Source organism: Portunus trituberculatus, chromosome 18, assembly GCF_017591435.1.
Source record: "Portunus trituberculatus isolate SZX2019 chromosome 18, ASM1759143v1, whole genome shotgun sequence".
In the NCBI taxonomy this organism is placed as follows: Eukaryota; Metazoa; Arthropoda; class Malacostraca; order Decapoda; family Portunidae; genus Portunus; species Portunus trituberculatus.
This window is the reverse complement of record NC_059272.1, coordinates 6315233-6332534: the sequence shown is the minus strand read 5'-3', so window position 1 is coordinate 6332534 and position 17302 is coordinate 6315233. Positions and strand designations below refer to the sequence as shown.

The 17302-nt window shown below is 39.4% G+C and overlaps 1 protein-coding gene across 1 annotated transcript in view; it reads right to left on the bottom strand.

Annotated features, from left to right (window-relative positions):
• The window catches only part of LOC123505349 (heterogeneous nuclear ribonucleoprotein U-like protein 1), a 160084-nt gene that overhangs the window by 103721 nt on the left and 39061 nt on the right, over positions 1-17302 (bottom strand). Inside the window, exons 4-5 of the mRNA XM_045256567.1 lie at positions 697-1004; positions 482-584 (exon numbers count right to left, since the gene is read on the bottom strand). Of these exons, the coding sequence (XP_045112502.1) occupies positions 482-584; positions 697-1004 (411 nt within the window). The remainder of the gene's footprint in view (positions 1-481; positions 585-696; positions 1005-17302) is intronic.

Here is a 17302-nt window from a genome sequence, read left to right as displayed (position 1 = left end):
TCACATAACTGGACACCCCATCCACCATGTCATTTATGTAGACTGCGAACATTACTGGTGCCAACACTGATCCCTGTGGAACTCCACTCTCCACCAATCCCCATTCTGATGGTCTGTCCTTAATTATTGTTCTCATTTCTCTTCCTACCAAAAGTCTTCCATCCATTTTAGTAAACTGCCATGCACTCCTCCTACCATTTCAAGTTTCCAGATCAGTCTCTGGTGTGGTACCTTATCAAAGGCCTTTTTTAAATCCAGATATATTCCATCAGCCCAACCATCTCTTTCCTGTATTACATCTATCACCCTCGAATAGTAACATATCAGGTTTGTCGTGCATGAACGCCTTTTCCTAAAACCAAATTGACACTCACAAAGTATGTCATTTTTCTCCAAGAAGTCTGTCCATCTAGTCTTCACCACCCTCTCACACATCTTAGCTACCACACTTGTAAGTGACACTGGTCTATAGTTCAATGGCCTTGATGCTGCCCATTGACAGTGAAGCTCATCACCACAGGTTCTGATTCCAGGTCCAAGAAGCAACCCAAGACATCCCCTTTTCCAAATGTCCTGCCGTAGCTCTGCAAATAATGAAATCACCGTGTTTATGGCTCGAGCACACATCAATCAAAGCAACATGACTATCTTCATAAAACTAATTACTGGATATTACCACATAAATCTATCACTAACCTTGAATTTTAGGTTGGTAGATGCCTTGCCAGTGCCTCCATAACCATAACTGAAGGGGTCTTCTCCAAGAGTAAGGCCTGCGTCATCAACAGACCAACCTACACGCAGCACATGAGGATGCTGTTCTTCCTCCTCCAGTTGAGGTACCGGCATGTAATCTTCCACCTTAGCCTCAAAGAAGACACGACCACGGGTGAATCCGTAAGTTGCTCGCACCCCATGCCAAACATAACCAAAGCCCTGCATAGTAAGTGGCTGAGCACTCAAGTAGTCCTCCTTACTTATGACTAAACTGAGATCAGAGTTGTCTGAAAAGATAAACACGAGACCATCAAAATAAACATTCAATCTAAGTTACATTATATTACTTTTAATCATATTTCAAATTCCTCATAAGTGTACAAACAGATTCCATCTTGCAAAAAAAATAAATAAAAGAAAAAAAAAAAAAAAAAAATATATATATATATATATATATATATATATATATATATATATATATATATATATATATATATATATTTTCTCACAATTCACTACATATTCCATCATGCAGATTTCAGAATTACTGCACTGATTAAAATATGAATAAATGTGCAATCTGATCTAAATTAACAGCTAAAAGCCAAAAGCTTTGAACCCAAAATCACCACAATTACTGTGGATTTTATAAATATTTTCTTCTTTGCTTAGTCTATTAAGAAAAAAAAAAAGTGCATAGAGTAGAGGAGGCAGTTTGCGCTACCCTAAGCAGAAAAAAAATTGCTACAAAATCACCAGACTTGAATACAAAAACGAAATTTTAACAAGGAGTGTAAAATTTTGTCTGCTCATGATGGCGGGTAACGCGCTACCCTCAATCGCTGCAGTTTCCCCGATTGTGCACTGTAAGTAAGGGAAAGTTAGGTAGGGTCTGTGCGCCACCCAGCCGGGTCTACGCGCTAGGTTGAGGAGGGGGTTGCGCCAGGGGGGAGTCAGTGCGCTATGACATGTCGGGTCATCGCGCTAGGTGCCTTAAGTTCTTTGTTTTAATCTACAAGCTATCAAAATCACTCTCAATAGGTAGTTGATAAATCCTCTTGCCTCTCAAGGAGTAAAAGCTTTGGAAAAATAAATGAAAGATTGCAAACTAACTTTTTTAATTTTTTAAAATAGTGTATTGACAAACATAAAAACTGTGCTTTAGTTATGAATATCATAAACAAATAAATGTCCCACAGAGTTCAAAACAAAAATCTTAACAATACTCCGGGAAAAGTTTCATTTACCAGTATCAAAATAACAAATAAATGTCTCACAGAGTTAAAAACGAAAATCTTAAGAATATTCCGTGAAATGTTTCATTTAACAGTGTCAAAATAACAAATAAATGCCTTTCAGAAATCGAAACGAAAATCTTAAGAATACTCCGTGAAAAAAATCATTCAACAGTATCAAAATAGCCTAATTACATTTATTACAAAAAAACTCAGTATCCATTGTATCAATGTCCTCCTGAGACTTTTCACTCAAATTCATCTCACTCAGACATTCTGCATGCCACCAGCTGTCACACAATACACATTTTATCCTTAACTTTCCTTTTGTTTCACATTGACATTTTCCACAGAGCTCGTTCATATCATCAATTACATCATCTGAGTCATCGTCCAAGACTGGCTCATCCGCACTCTCTGAAGTTTCTGTTTCCTTGTCTTTCTGCTTTTGGGAAACATACTGAAGTGTCCTGAATCGTTTTTCTTTCCTTTTTCTTTCCTGTTGTTTTCCTTCTGCCTTTTCTTTTCCTCCATTCTCTTTCTCTTTGCTTCAGCTTCTTGTTCTATAATTTTTTCTCTCTTCTCTTTTTTTCTTTCCATTTTCTCCTCTCCTCCTCTCGCTTTCTTTCTCTGTTTCTCTTCAATCATTTGCGGTACTCAACACCGCTTATTGAGCATGGCAATACTGCGATGGTCTTTTTTAATCCTTTTTTCTTCGGGAATGAGGGCAGCGTGAGGTAATCATCAATCGTTTTGGAATTTTTCTTTGTAGAAGGCAGAGGTTGTGGAGCAGGCTGGGATGTGTAAGGCAGGGGTTGTGGAGCAGGCTGGGATGTGGAAGGCAAGGGTTGTGAGGCAGGCTGGGATGTGTAAGGCAGGGGTTGTGAGGCAGGCTGGGATGTGGAAGGCAGGGGTTGTGAGGCAGCCTGGGATGTGTAAAGCAGGGATTGTGAGGCAGGCTGGGATGTGGAAGGCAGGGTTTGTGAGGCAGCCTGGGATGTGTAAAGCAGGGTTGTGAGGCAGGCTGGGATGTGGAAGGCAGGGTTTGTGAGGCAGCCTGGTATGTGGAAGGCAGGGGTTGTGAGGCAGGCTGGGATGTGGAAGGCAAGGGTTGTGAGGCAGGCTGGGATGTGTAAGGCAGGGGTTGTGAGGCAGGCTGGGATGTGGAAGGCAGGGGTTGTGAGGCAGCCTGGGATGTGTAAAGCAGGGGTTGTGAGGCAGGCTGGGATGTGGAAGGCAGGGTTTGTGAGGCAGCCTGGTATGTGGAAGGCAGGGGTTGTGAGGCAGGCTGGGATGTGGAAGGCAGGGACTGTGAGGCAGGCTGTAAGGTTTTCTCCAACAACACCTTCCAGTCTTCATAGGGTGGGTCATCCATGTCGATCGCTCCTCGTACCGCTTCATGAATTTTAGAGTTGTTCCTTCCCCTAATGACAGGCTCAGCTTCATCAGCTCAAAAATGTTGGAGAATGCTGAGAGAGTGGGAGTTCTTTGTTCTGGCCCAGGGAACTTGGATTTGGCTGCTGGTGAAGCAGAAGGAACAGAGGTTGAGATTGTTGGGGTACATGCGGGAAGAGCAGTGATGCCAAAAGATGCTGAGGTAGGGAGAGTGACTGGAGCAGCGCTGGAGAAACTGCAGCTTGGCTTCAGCTTGTCTGAGTTGAGTACAACCTCAGGGTTAAAAGGATAGATCCCAGACTTAACAAATCCCTTGTAAGCAAGCTCTGGTCGTGCTGTAGTGTCCCAAGCTTTCTTTAGTGTGCGGGCAAACGTGCACATGGTGACACTCTCCAGTTTGGTACTGAAACTTTCTGACGGCTTCACTCCATGCTAGTTTGATTGCCCCAAAGAAAGCTTGATCCAGTGGCTGGATAAGGTGACTGGCATGCGCCTTCAGGCAGTAAAGGATGACACCATTCTCGTTACACAGCGTGCAGATTGCCAGGGAATGATGGCTGGAATGGCCGTCCACAAACAGCACCACTGGTCGCTTTTCTCCCAATTTGGGAATGAAGATGTCCCTCAGAAAGCTAAGAAAGACCACCTCAGTGATCCAACCATTTGGAGTTTTTTGAAAAAAAGCCTTTTCAAAACCTTCCAACGCATTGAAGCGAGGATCTCTGGTGTAGGGAAAGATCAGCAGCGGTGGAAGGTACTGCCCCATGGCAGAGGAGCAGGCCAACATTGTCACTTGCTGCCGTTTGCCACTTGTGACAGAGTAGACGTGTTTTGGGCCTGTCATGCTGATGATTTTCTTTGTCTTTGGACATATATTAAAACCACTTTCATCAGCATTAAAGATCCGGTCAGGAGAGGTCAACAAAGTGGGATCGATGGTGTCCAGGTAATGTTTCATTTGCTGAAACCATTCACCTAGAGCATCCTTTGTCACAATTGCTCTCTCACGGCCAAGTGGTTGTCCAATTCTTTCCCGTATCTCTGGATGCCTCTTGAAAAAGGCTCGCATCCAATCCTTTCCAGGGCGGTTGTTTTGAAGACAGTCCTCTCTTCCCTATCATCGAGAATGGTTTTCACCATGTCTTTGAGGTCGTCTTTGGTCCGTCCAAAACCTCGTTTAGACACTTCAATCAGCCAATCTACTAGCTTCTTCTCCTCTTCCATTGACAGAACTGTTTTGGGAGCAGGCTGCATAGGTCTTCTTCCCCTGACCTTATCCCCAAGGGTGGCATAAGGGATACCAAAAGTTTTGGAGGCGGCATTCAGGGACATCTGTTTAGATCTTACCAGCTCCACAGCTTTCTCCACTTGTTCTTGTTTGTACTGCTGTGTTGATGCCATTTCAGCAAGGGCTGTTGAAAAGGATCAGAGCAAAAATACAAATTAACATGCATAATGGAATAATTTTTTTCATTTTTTCCAAAAAAAAAAAAAAAAAAAAAAAACTGAAAATGCAGATAGCCTAAAAAGAGAAAACAAAAACAAAACAAGCACTCTAGCCTAGTGTTGCTTTTGCCTGGTGGCGCTGACCCGCCATTAGCGTTTGTGGCGGGTTTGCGCACTACCCACGCCCTCTCCTATTTGCTGACACTCAGGCATGTTTATCCTCAACCATTTGACAGTCATGTATTATAACAAAGAATTGATTGACAAGTTAGGTCAGTTTTGTATCAAAATAGGTAGCAGTGACTAACACTGATATTCATGTGTGTTAACGAAACAGTTAGCGGAAGACAACTTACCTCAGTATAGCGGAAGACGCACTGCCTCTCTCTCCCTGGCGCAAACACAACACTGGAACGGTACTGGCGGGAAAATTTGAACTACGGCCCGCCATTTAAACACTCTGTTTGTGTGTTATGAGATTTAACGGGGCTTAGCGCACAGACCCGACTGGCGCACAGACCCTCCAATACTCTAGTACTTTTGAAAGAAAAAAAATAATAAAAAAATAAAATAAAAAGTATTATGCCAGTCTGAATTGAAATATACTTGTTGTACTTTCCTGCCACACAGACTGATGATATTGCTGCAATTTGCTCCCTTGTCAGCTCTGGACCTCATGGCATTGTCCCACAATGTGCAAAAAAAAGCACACCAAAAAAACATCAGAAAAAATGTGGGTCATGTGACTAAAGAAAAGAATGCATTAACCATGAAGCACAGCAGGCACCTGAGACCTCTCTTTCTGTGGGACTTGCATTCTGCCCACTCTATCTCATGCTAACGCTAATGCGCTAATAACATTGTAGTTTTCCTAAGGTGGCTACAGGGGGTCCTTGACAATTCGTCTTAGGTATTGGCACATAATTTTGGCATCAATACCTTTGGTGTGTGTGTGTGTGTGTGTGTGTGTGTGTGTGTGTGTGTGTGTGTGTGTGTGTGTGTGTGTGTGTGTGTGTGTGTGTGTGTGTGTGTGTGTGTGTGTGTGTGTGTATTTACCTAGTTGTAGTTTTACAGGGCCTGGGCTTTATGCTCGTGTGGTCCCGTCTCCATATCTACACTTATCCAATTTTTCTTTAAAACTATGTACACTCTTTGCTGATACCACTTCCTCACTCAAACTGTTCCAAGTCTCAACACATCTTTGCGGAAACTAAATTTTTTAACATCTCTCAGACATTGTCCCTTCCTTAGTTTCTTACTATGCGATCTTGTGCTTCTAAAGTCATATTCTTCTCTCAGGATCAGTTTCTCATTATCCACTTCATCCATTCCGTTAATCAATTTATAAACTTGTATCAGATCCCTCTCTCTTCTCTGCTCCAAGGTTGGTAGATCCATTGCCTTTAGTCTCTCCTCATATGCCATCCCTTTAAATTCTGGAACCATTCTTGTAGCCATTTTTGTAGTCTCTAATTTTCTTATGTGTTTCTTTTTATGGGAGTCCACACAACTCCTGCATATTCCAATCTAGGTCTTATTTTAGTACTTATCAATTTCTTCATCATTTCCTTGTCCATATAGTGAAATGCTACTCCAATATTCCTTAGCAAATTATACGTCTCTGAAAATTCTATCAATATGGCTAACCGGTTGATTATTTTCTTCCATTGTCACTCCCAAGTCCTTTTCCTTTTTACTTTTTCTAGTTCTACTCCATCTCCCATCTTATAGATTCCCACTGGTCGTCTTTCACTTTTCCCATTTCCATGACATGGCTTTTGTCCACATTGAATTCCATCTCCCATTTTTGCTCCATTTCCAGATCTTGTTTAAGTCTTCCTGTAGTATTTCACAATCCTCTTTTGTTTAATGACTCTGCACAGTTTCGCATCGTCCGCAAACAGATTTATGTAGCTGTTCACTCCTCTGGCATGTCATTTATATATACGAGAAAAAGTATTGGTGCCAATACTGACCCTGTGGCACTCCGCTGTCTACTGTTCTCCACTTGGACTTCATATCTTTAACTATCGTCCTTATTTCTCTCCCCTTAAGTAATTCTTCATCCATCTCAATGTGCTTCCTTTTAAGCCACCCTTCTCCTCTAACTTCCATAGTAATCTTTCATGTGGCACTTTATCAAAAGCCTTTTTAGATCTAAATAAATACAGTCAACCCATCCTCTCTCTCTTGTACTTTATCAACTATTCTAGAGTAGAAACTCAATAAATTTGTCACACATGACCGACCTTTTCTAAAACCAAATTGGCTATTTGATAATATTTTGTTGTCTTCAAGAAACTCGATCCATTGCTTCTTTATTACTTTTCACACATCTTGCATATTACACTAGTTAGTGATACCGGTCTGTAATTTAAAGGTTCTTCCTTCCTTCCGCTCTTATATATGGGAACCACCTCAGCTCTTTTCCACTCCACTGGCACTGTTCCATTTTCTATTGAGCATTTTATGATGTTGTATATTGGACTTGCTAGTTCTTCCCTACATTCTTTCAGTATTCTGCCTGAGACTTCATCCGTCCCATTGCCTTTTCCTCATCCAATTCCGTCATCAACTTTTTATTTCAAGCTTGGTTACTTTAATCTCTTTCATATAGACAGTCTCTATTACCCTGTGGTCTTTCAAATTTGGATTCCTTAGTAAAGACCTCATGAAATTTACTATTTAACAGTTCTGCCATACTTTTGGGTCTTCCACCATTTGTGTGTGTGTGTGTATTTACCTAATTGTATTTACCTAATTGTAACATACGGAAAAGAGCTATGCTCGTGTTGTCCCGTCTCCATATCTATTAATGTCCAGCTTTTTCTTAAAATCATGAATATTCCTTGCGTTGACCACTTCCACGTCTAAACTATTCCATGCTTCCACCCTTCTATGAGGGAAGCTATATTTTTCACATCTCTCCTATAAGTGGCCATTTTAGTTTTTCCCATGCCCTCTCGACATTCTTCCATTCCACATACACAGATCTTCCCTATCCATTTTTCCATGCCAATCATCACTCTGTATATTGCTATCAGGTCTCCCTTTCTCTTCTGTTTTCCAGGGTTGGAAGTTGCATTCTTTTCAGTCTGTCTTCATAAGTCAAATCTCTTAAGTCAGGCACCATTTTGTTGCAGCCCTCTGTACTTTCTCTAGTTTCCTTATGTGTTTCTTTAAGTTCGAGCCCACTGTATTGTTGCATATTCAAGCCTCGGTCTTATCATTGCAGTAATTATTTTCTTCATCATTTCTTCATCTAGATATACGAACGCCACTCTTATGTTCCTCAATAAGTTCAATACTTCTCCAATTATTTTGTTTATATGTCTCTCTGGCGATAGGTCATTGGTAATTGTCACCCCAAGGTCTTTTTCTTCATGACTGGTTTTATGTCTTCATTTCCTATCTTGTACATACTCCTGATTCTTCTTTCACTCTTGCCAAACTCTATTTTCTTGCATTTTGTCGTGTTGAACTCCATTTGCCATGTACAGCTCCATTTCCATATTCTGTCCAAGTCTTCCTGGAGTAGTTCGCAATCTTTGTCACATCTCACTTTTCGTAACAATTTTGCATCGTCTGCAAATAGGCTCACATAACTGGACACCCCATCCACCATGTCATTTATGTAGACTGCGAACATTACTGGTGCCAACACTGATCCCTGTGGAACTCCACTCTCCACCAATCCCCATTCTGATGGTCTGTCCTTAATTATTGTTCTCATTTCTCTTCCTACCAAAAGTCTTCCATCCATTTTAGTAAACTGCCATGCACTCCTCCTACCATTTCAAGTTTCCAGATCAGTCTCTGGTGTGGTACCTTATCAAAGGCCTTTTTTAAATCCAGATATATTCCATCAGCCCAACCATCTCTTTCCTGTATTACATCTATCACCCTCGAATAGTAACATATCAGGTTTGTCGTGCATGAACGCCTTTCCTAAAACCAAATTGACACTCACAAAGTATGTCATTTTTCTCCAAGAAGTCTGTCCATCTAGTCTTCACCACCCTCTCACACATCTTAGCTACCACACTTGTAAGTGACACTGGTCTATAGTTCAATGGGTCTCTCTTGTTACCTGATTTATAGATTGGGACAATGTTAGCTCTTTTCCAGTCTTGGGGCACTACGCCTTCCCTTAATGAGGCATCAATTACTTCACAAACTTTTTCTGCCAATTGCTCCTGCATTCTCTTAAAATCCATCCTGATACCCCATCAGGTCCCACAGCTTTTCTCACTTCTAAACTCCCCATCATGTTCTTGATCTCCTCCACCGTTACTTGAAACTCCTTCATAATCCCTTTCTGTTCCATTACCAGTGGTTTGTCAAAAGCAGTCTCCTTTGTGAATACCTTCCGAAAGCATCCATTCATAGCCTCTGCCATTTCCTGGGATCTTCACTGTATACTCCATTTACTTCTAAACTTTCAATACTTTCTCTATTTTTGATGTTGTTGTTCACATGTCTGTAAAAAAGCCTTGGTTGGTCTTTACATTTATCAATTATATCCTTTTCTTGTTTCTTTCTTTCTTCTCTTCTAATCAACACATATTCATTTCTTGCTCTTTTGTAACTTTCCCACTGCTTAATCCGTCTTTTCCTTCTCCACCTCTTCCATGCATCCTCTTTTCTTGTTCTAGCCTTTTCACATCTATCGTTAAACCAGTCCTGCTTTCCAACTTCTCTATGTTGTCTTATTGGTACAAATTTTTCTCACCTTCTTTGTATATTTTTATAAATTCCTTCCACTTTTCATTTGCTCCTTAGCACTCTTGAATTTCATCCAATTTGTCTCTTGAAAGAATTTCTTTAGGTTTCCAAAATCTGTCTTGGCATAATTCCATCTTCCCACTTTATATTCTTCATTTCTTCTAGATTTCTCTTCGTCTATCACCTTGAACTCCAAAACTGCATGATCACTCTTTGCTAAAGGGCACTCCACCCTCATCTCCTCAATGACCATTGGCTCTGTACTAAAGACCAAGTCCAGTCTTGACGATGCTCCCTCTCCTCCAAACCTAGTATCTTCTTTGACCCACTGAGTTAACACATTTTCCATTGCCAGTGTCAATAGTGTATTTCCCATGTTGTCTCTGATCCTTCCATTGACCAGTCCTCCCAACACACCTCTTTACAATTAAAATCTCCCATCATTATAGTTCGTTCACAGCCACCCAACATTTCTTCCAGACATGTTCCTGTATCACTTATCATTTCTTCATATTCCTGTACTGACCATGCATTTGTCTTAGGTGGTACGTACACCACTATGTAGTGCCTCTTTTTCCTTCATTAGTTTCTGCTCTGATCTTTAGCACTTCTGCCTTTCCCATACCTTTTTCACTTGATCCACCTTTATATCTTTTTAACCAGCAACATCACTCCTCCTCCCATCTTACCTACTCTATTTCTTTTCCAAACGTTATATTTCCTTCTCCAACCTTCATCAGGTCTTCTCCTCTCTCAGTTTTGTTTCAGTAAGACCCACAATATCTGGGTTCTTGTCCCTCAAGTAATCGTTGAGTTCTAAAATCCCGATATCACTCCATTTATGTTGGAATACATTACATTTCGCTCATATGTAAGTTTCTTTAGTCCTTTCTTGCTGTACTTTTCTGGGTTATGAACCACTTCCTCAGTCTCATATCCAAGATTCTCCAGAAAACTCTTTCTTCTCTTCTTCTGTCCTCTCTTCATTTTTTTCAAAGCCTCCTTTCTCAACTCATTTAACATTTCTCTTTCCTTTTCACCGAGATCTCTTCTCAACCAAATCTTCCTTGTTGTTTCCTGCTGGGCTAGCCTCCATGACTTCTCCACCAATTCATCTACATCCTTTTGTGACTTAAGTTTGATTCTTATTGGCCTCATACCTTCTCTTGTGAACTTTCCAATTCTATGGAAGTCCTCTATTTCTTGTACTAGGTCTTTTCCCTCCTCTTGCACCACATTAATGATATTATTTATCACCTTTTTTATGTTTTTCTCTCTCTCCATTTTACTCGGTGTCTTATCCTCCTCCACACCAAATATCACCACACATCTCTTTTTGTCTACAGTTTCCCTCACCAATGTCTCATTTGACTTAATAACCTTCACCACTTTCTCAGCTATCTTCTCTTCTATGATCTGTTGATCTATAATTTCAGCAAGGCCCAAAGTTTTCTCCCTGACTCTTTGATTTCCTTTTCCAGACTTGCAACTTTGTAATTTACCTCCTTTCTTTCCACTTCCTGACTTTTTTCCATTCAGCCTGCTTCTCCATCACTTTTCCTAGAGATTCTCCACATTTTTCGCAATTCACTTTAATTAGCTTAACTTCCTCTTTCAGTGCTGCATTTTCCTTCTTCATATCGGCACAGTCTCTTTTACATTGTCATAACTCGTTTCCAGGCCCTCATACTTTTCAAACAGTTTTCAATTTTACCTTCTAACTCCAGAATTTTCTTCACATAAGTGCTCTTCTCCATTATTCCTTGAAACCCTGTGAAGTCTGATTCCTCTTTCGAGTTCACGGCCGCCATGTTGCGCAGACGTAAACAAACCAGCTGATGGCTCAAACGCAGGCTACAGTTTATATTTACCTTCCCTGGACATTATTTTGCTAATCAACAGTTAACATGACTATATGGAGACGGGACAAACATTACCAGCTCCTTTCCCACCTTGGTTACTCTTAGGTAACTGTAGAATTATAGATGATTGCTCTGGAGCTCAGCGACCACGTGTGTGTGTGTGTGTGTGTGTGTGTGTGTGTGTGTGTGTGTGTGTGTGTGTGTGTGTGTGTGTGTGTGTATTTACCTAGTTGTATTTACCTAGTTGTAGTTTTACAGGGCCTGGGCTTTATGCTCGTGTGGTCCCGTCTCCATATCTACACTTATCCAATTTTTCTTTAAAACTATGTACACTCTTTGCTGATACCACTTCCTCACTCAAACTGTTCCAAGTCTCAACACATCTTTGCGGAAACTAAATTTTTAACATCTCTCAGACATCGTCCCTTCCTTAGTTTCTTACTATGCGATCTTGTGCTTCTAAAGTCATATTCTTCTCTCAGGATCAGTTTCTCATTATCCACTTCATCCATTCCGTTAATCAATTTATAAACTTGTATCAGATCCCTCTCTCTTCTCTGCTCCAAGGTTGGTAGATCCATTGCCTTTAGTCTCTCCTCATATGCCATCCCTTTAAATTCTGGAACCATTCTTGTAGCCATTTTTGTAGTCTCTAATTTTCTTATGTGTTTCTTTTATGGGAGTCCACACAACTCCTGCATATTCCAATCTAGGTCTTATTTTAGTACTTATCAATTTCTTCATCATTTCCTTGTCCATATAGTGAAATGCTACTCCAATATTCCTTAGCAAATTATACGTCTCTCTGAAAATTCTATCAATATGGCTAACCGGTTGATTATTTTCTTCCATTGTCACTCCCAAGTCCTTTTCCTTTTTACTTTTTCTAGTTCTACTCCATCTCCCATCTTATAGATTCCCACTGGTCGTCTTTCACTTTTTCCCATTTCCATGACATGGCTTTTGTCCACATTGAATTCCATCTCCCATTTTTGCTCCATTTCCAGATCTTGTTTAAGTCTTCCTGTAGTATTTCACAATCCTCTTTTGTTTAATGACTCTGCACAGTTTCGCATCGTCCGCAAACAGATTTATGTAGCTGTTCACTCCTCTGGCATGTCATTTATATATACGAAAAAAGTATTGGTGCCAATACTGACCCCTGTGGCACTCCGCTGTCTACTGTTCTCCACTTGGACTTCATATCTTTAACTATCGTCCTTATTTCTCTCCCCCTTAAGTAATTCTTCATCCATCTCAATGTGCTTCCTTTTAAGCCACCCTTCTCCTCTAACTTCCATAGTAATCTTTCATGTGGCACTTTATCAAAAGCCTTTTTTAGATCTAAATAAATACAGTCAACCCATCCTCTCTCTCTTGTACTTTATCAACTATTCTAGAGTAGAAACTCAATAAATTTGTCACACATGACCGACCTTTTCTAAAACCAAATTGGCTATTTGATAATATTTTGTTGTCTTCAAGAAACTCGATCCATTGCTTCTTTATTACTTTTTCACACATCTTGCATATTACACTAGTTAGTGATACCGGCCTGTAATTTAAAGGTTCTTCCTTCCTTCCGCTCTTATATATGGGAACCACCTCAGCTCTTTTCCACTCCACTGGCACTGTTCCATTTTCTATTGAGCATTTTATGATGTTGTATATTGGACTTGCTAGTTCTTCCCTACATTCTTTCAGTATTCTGCCTGAGACTTCATCCGGTCCCATTGCCTTTTCCTCATCCAATTCCGTCATCAACTTTTTATTTCAAGCTTGGTTACTTTAATCTCTTTCATATAGACAGTCTCTCTATTACCCTGTGGTCTTTCAAATTTGGATTCCTTAGTAAAGACCTCATGAAATTTACTATTTAACAGTTCTGCCATACTTTTGGGTCTTCCACCATTCCGTTTCTCCTTTTAACCTTTCTATTGTTTCTTTTTGTCTTATTTTTCCATTTATGAATCTGTAGAACAATTTTGGTTGTTCCTTACATTTTTCGACAATGTCCTTTTCATAGTTCTTTTCTTCTTCCTTTCTCACCTTAGCATATTCATTTCTTGCTGTTTTGAAGTTTTCCTTATTTTCTGGATTTCTGTTTCTTCTCCACCTTTTCCATGCTCCATCTCGTTTCTCCTTTGCCCTAGCACATCTTGCATTAAACCAATCTTTCTTTCCTTCTTCTTTAGGTCTATATTTCGGAACATATTCCTGACCCCAGTTTTGTATATTTCCAAAAATAAGTTATATTTCTCTTGAACCGTTAATGAGTTTTCCATCTCCTCCCAGTTTACGTTTTAAAATAGTTCTTGAGATTCTCAATATCAGCCTTTCTGTAATTTAATCGGTCTCCTTTGTATGATTCATCTCTATCTTCCTTTCCTTCTTCTATATCCATCTCTAATATTACATGGTCACTCTTTCCCAATGGGCACTTGTATCTTATATCATCGTTAATTGGTATATCCCTTGTAAAACTAGGTCTAATCTTGCCGGCTCATCGTTTCCTCTGAATCTTGTGTTTTCCTTTACTCTTTGGACCATCAAATTATCTATCATTAGGTTCAGGAATCTATCTCCCAGGCATCTTCCCCATACCACTTTCATAATTTTCCCAGTCTACCTCCTTACAGTTGAAATCTCCTATCAATATCACTTTTCTCCTTTCCTTAATGATTCTTGTAAGACTCCTTATTGTGTCATCTATCATGTCTCTATATTCTTGGTTAGTCCATGAGTTTGTTTTTGGTGGCACATATGTTCCAATGATTGTTAACTCCTTTTGTTAATATGCATCTTAACATACAGTATTTCTGATTTTCCTTCCCAAACTCCACTTGATTTACCACTATCTCCTTCCTTAACATCATCATGACTCCTCCTCCTCCTTTACCCACTCTCTCTCTCCTCCATATATTATACCTTTTATCTATGTCTATTTTATTGCCTCATTTAACTTTGTTTCCACCAGGCATACAATATCTGGTTCTTCTTTCTTTATGTAATCTCTTAATTCTAATTTACTAGATAAAATCCCATCTATGTTTGTATACATCATTTTTAATCTCTTGTTCTTATCATTTTTAGTTAAACTTGCTCCATTCTTTTCTCTTCTTTCTCTTTTATATACCATTTCCTTATCCTGTCTCCTATAATTCTCCAAAAAAATGCCTTCTTCTCCTCCTCTGACCTTTCATTATTTTTTCTCTTGCTTCTGCCACCAGTTCATTGTGTCTCTTCCTTTCCTCCTCGTTTCTATTTTTCTTTATATATATATCTTTGCAACCTTCTGTTTCTCTGAGTTTCGTTTTTCTATATAGTACTTCTTCTGCTGCTGCTTGTGATTTTAGTAATATCTTAATTGGTCTCACTGTTCCTTCTTGATATGGTCCCATTCTATGGATTTCTTCTACTTCCTCTTCTAAGTTCTGTCTATCCTCGTCATTCAGATGTTTTAGTAGGTCTTTTACTGATTTCATTTCGTCTTTTTCCCTTCTTGGTCTATATTTAACATTTTTTCTTTCAGTCCAAAAATAATTACACTCTTCTTTTTTCTGCAATTTCTCTTACTAAATTTTCTTTTTCTTGAGGACTCCTATCATTTTGCTTGTCATATTTTCATCTCTTTCTTTTAACTGTTCTTGAAATACTTCTTGAAATGATTCCTTGTCTTTCTTATCTTGGATTCTCCATGCTTGTACTTCTTTTTAATCACGTCTTGTACTCTTTCTTCTTCTTTGTTAACTAGATCTTTTAGCTTTTCTTTTTCTTTCTCGGCTTTACCGAGTCCTTCTTCCATCAATTTCTTATAGTTCGCTATTTGGACTTTTAATTCTTCATTTTCGGTTCTTAGCCTAGTTTCGTTTTCTTCCACTCTTTTATCCTTTCTTTCAATTTCTGGAGCTCTTTATCCTGTTCTTCATTCTCTTTCATTCCCATACTCTCCTTTATCAATTTATCTAATTTACGTTCGATAGTTAAGACTCTATCAAATAGTGAAGTTTGCGCCGTATCAAAGCCTTCAAATTCTCCTCCTCCCTCACCAACATTGTCATCATCAGCTTTCATTCTTTCCCTTGTCACATACCTGCATTTAGATGGAATCTCTTTCTCACTCATTATTATTTAACACTGTATTCATGAAAGGAAAAATGAGTCCACACTTATCGCCCAGGCCACTGTAAACCCAAACAAAGGTAGTGAAGATCAGCTGATTCTCGGGAGCGACGGTATCGCGTCCTTCCTCTGCTGCGTCTGTGTGTGTGTGTGTGTGTGTGTGTGTGTGTGTGTGTGTGTGTGTGTGTGTGTGTGTGTGTGTGTGTGTGTGTGTGTGTATATATTACCTAGTTGTAGTTTTACAGGGCCTGGGCTTTATGCTCGTGTGGCCCGTCTCCATATCTACACTTATCCAATCTTACTTTAAAAGTATGCACACTCGTTGCAGACACTACTTCTTCATTTAAACTGTTCCACGTCTCAATACATCTTTGGGGAAACTATATTTTTTAATATCTCTCAGACATCTTCCTTTTCTCAGCTTTTTACTATGCGATCTTGTGCTTCGAATGTCATATTCTTCTCTCAGGATCAGTTTCTCATTATCCACTTGGTCCATTCCGTTGATCAATTTATAAACTTGTATCAGGTCTCCTCTCTCCCTTCTTTGTTCCAGGGTTGGTAGATCCATAGCCTTTAGTCTCTCCTCATATGTCATCCCTTCAAATTCTGGAACCATTCTTGTAGCCATTTTTTGTAGCCTCTCCAATTTCCTTATGTGTTTCTTTTATGAGGGGTCCACACTACTCCTGCATATTCCAATCTGGGTCTTATTATAGTACTTATCAATTTCTTCATCATTTCTTTGTCCATGTAGTGAAATGCTACTCCAATATTCCTTAGCAAATTATATATTTCTCTAAAAATTCTATCAATATGGCTTACTGGTTGATTGTTTTCTTCCATCGTCACTCCTAAGTCCTTTTCCTTTTAACTTTCTCCAGTTCTACTCCATCTCCCATCTTATAGATTCCCACAGGTCGTCTTTCACTCTTTCCCATTTCCATGACATGGCTTTTGTTCACATTGAATTCCATTTCCACTTTTTACTCCATTCCCAGATCTTATTTAGGTCTTCTTGCAGTATTTCACAATCCTCTTTTTGCTTTATAACTGCAGTTTTGTATCATCTGCAAACAGATTTATGTAGCTGTTCACTCCTACTGGCATGTCGTTAATATAAATGAGGAAAAGTATTGGTGCCAATACTGACCCCTGTGGCACTCCGCTTTCTACTGCTCTCCAGTTGGACTTCATATCTTTAACTACCGTCCTAATTTCTCTCCCCCTCAAATAATTTTATATCCATGTCAATGTGCTTCCTTTTAAGCCACCCTTCTCCTCTAACTTCCATAGTAATCTTGCATGTGGCACTTTGCCAAATGCCTTTTTTAAATCCAAATAAATACAGTCAACCCATTTCTCTCTCCCTTGTACTCTATCAACTATTCTAGAATAGAAACTCAATAAATTTGTTACACAAGACCGTCTTTTTCTAAAACCAAATTGGCTATTTGATATTAATTTGTTGTCTTCAAGGAATTCAATCCAGTTTCTTTATTATTCTTTCACACATCTTGCAAATTACACTAGTTAGTGATACTGGTCTGTAATTTAAATGTGTGTGTGGGTGTGTGTGTGTGTACACTTATATATATACACATACACAGTGGAATCTCTAACAACGTACACTTTAGTTCAGTAATGTCCACTCCATGCGATTTTCATATCACATGATCCCTTCAGGAATGTATCCTTTGCATAAATTGAAAAATCTCTGTAATACTATTCTCCAGTCAACAATATGGGTAATAAGTATGACATATCAGCATAGTGTGGGTCCTGAGGAATTCAGTCACC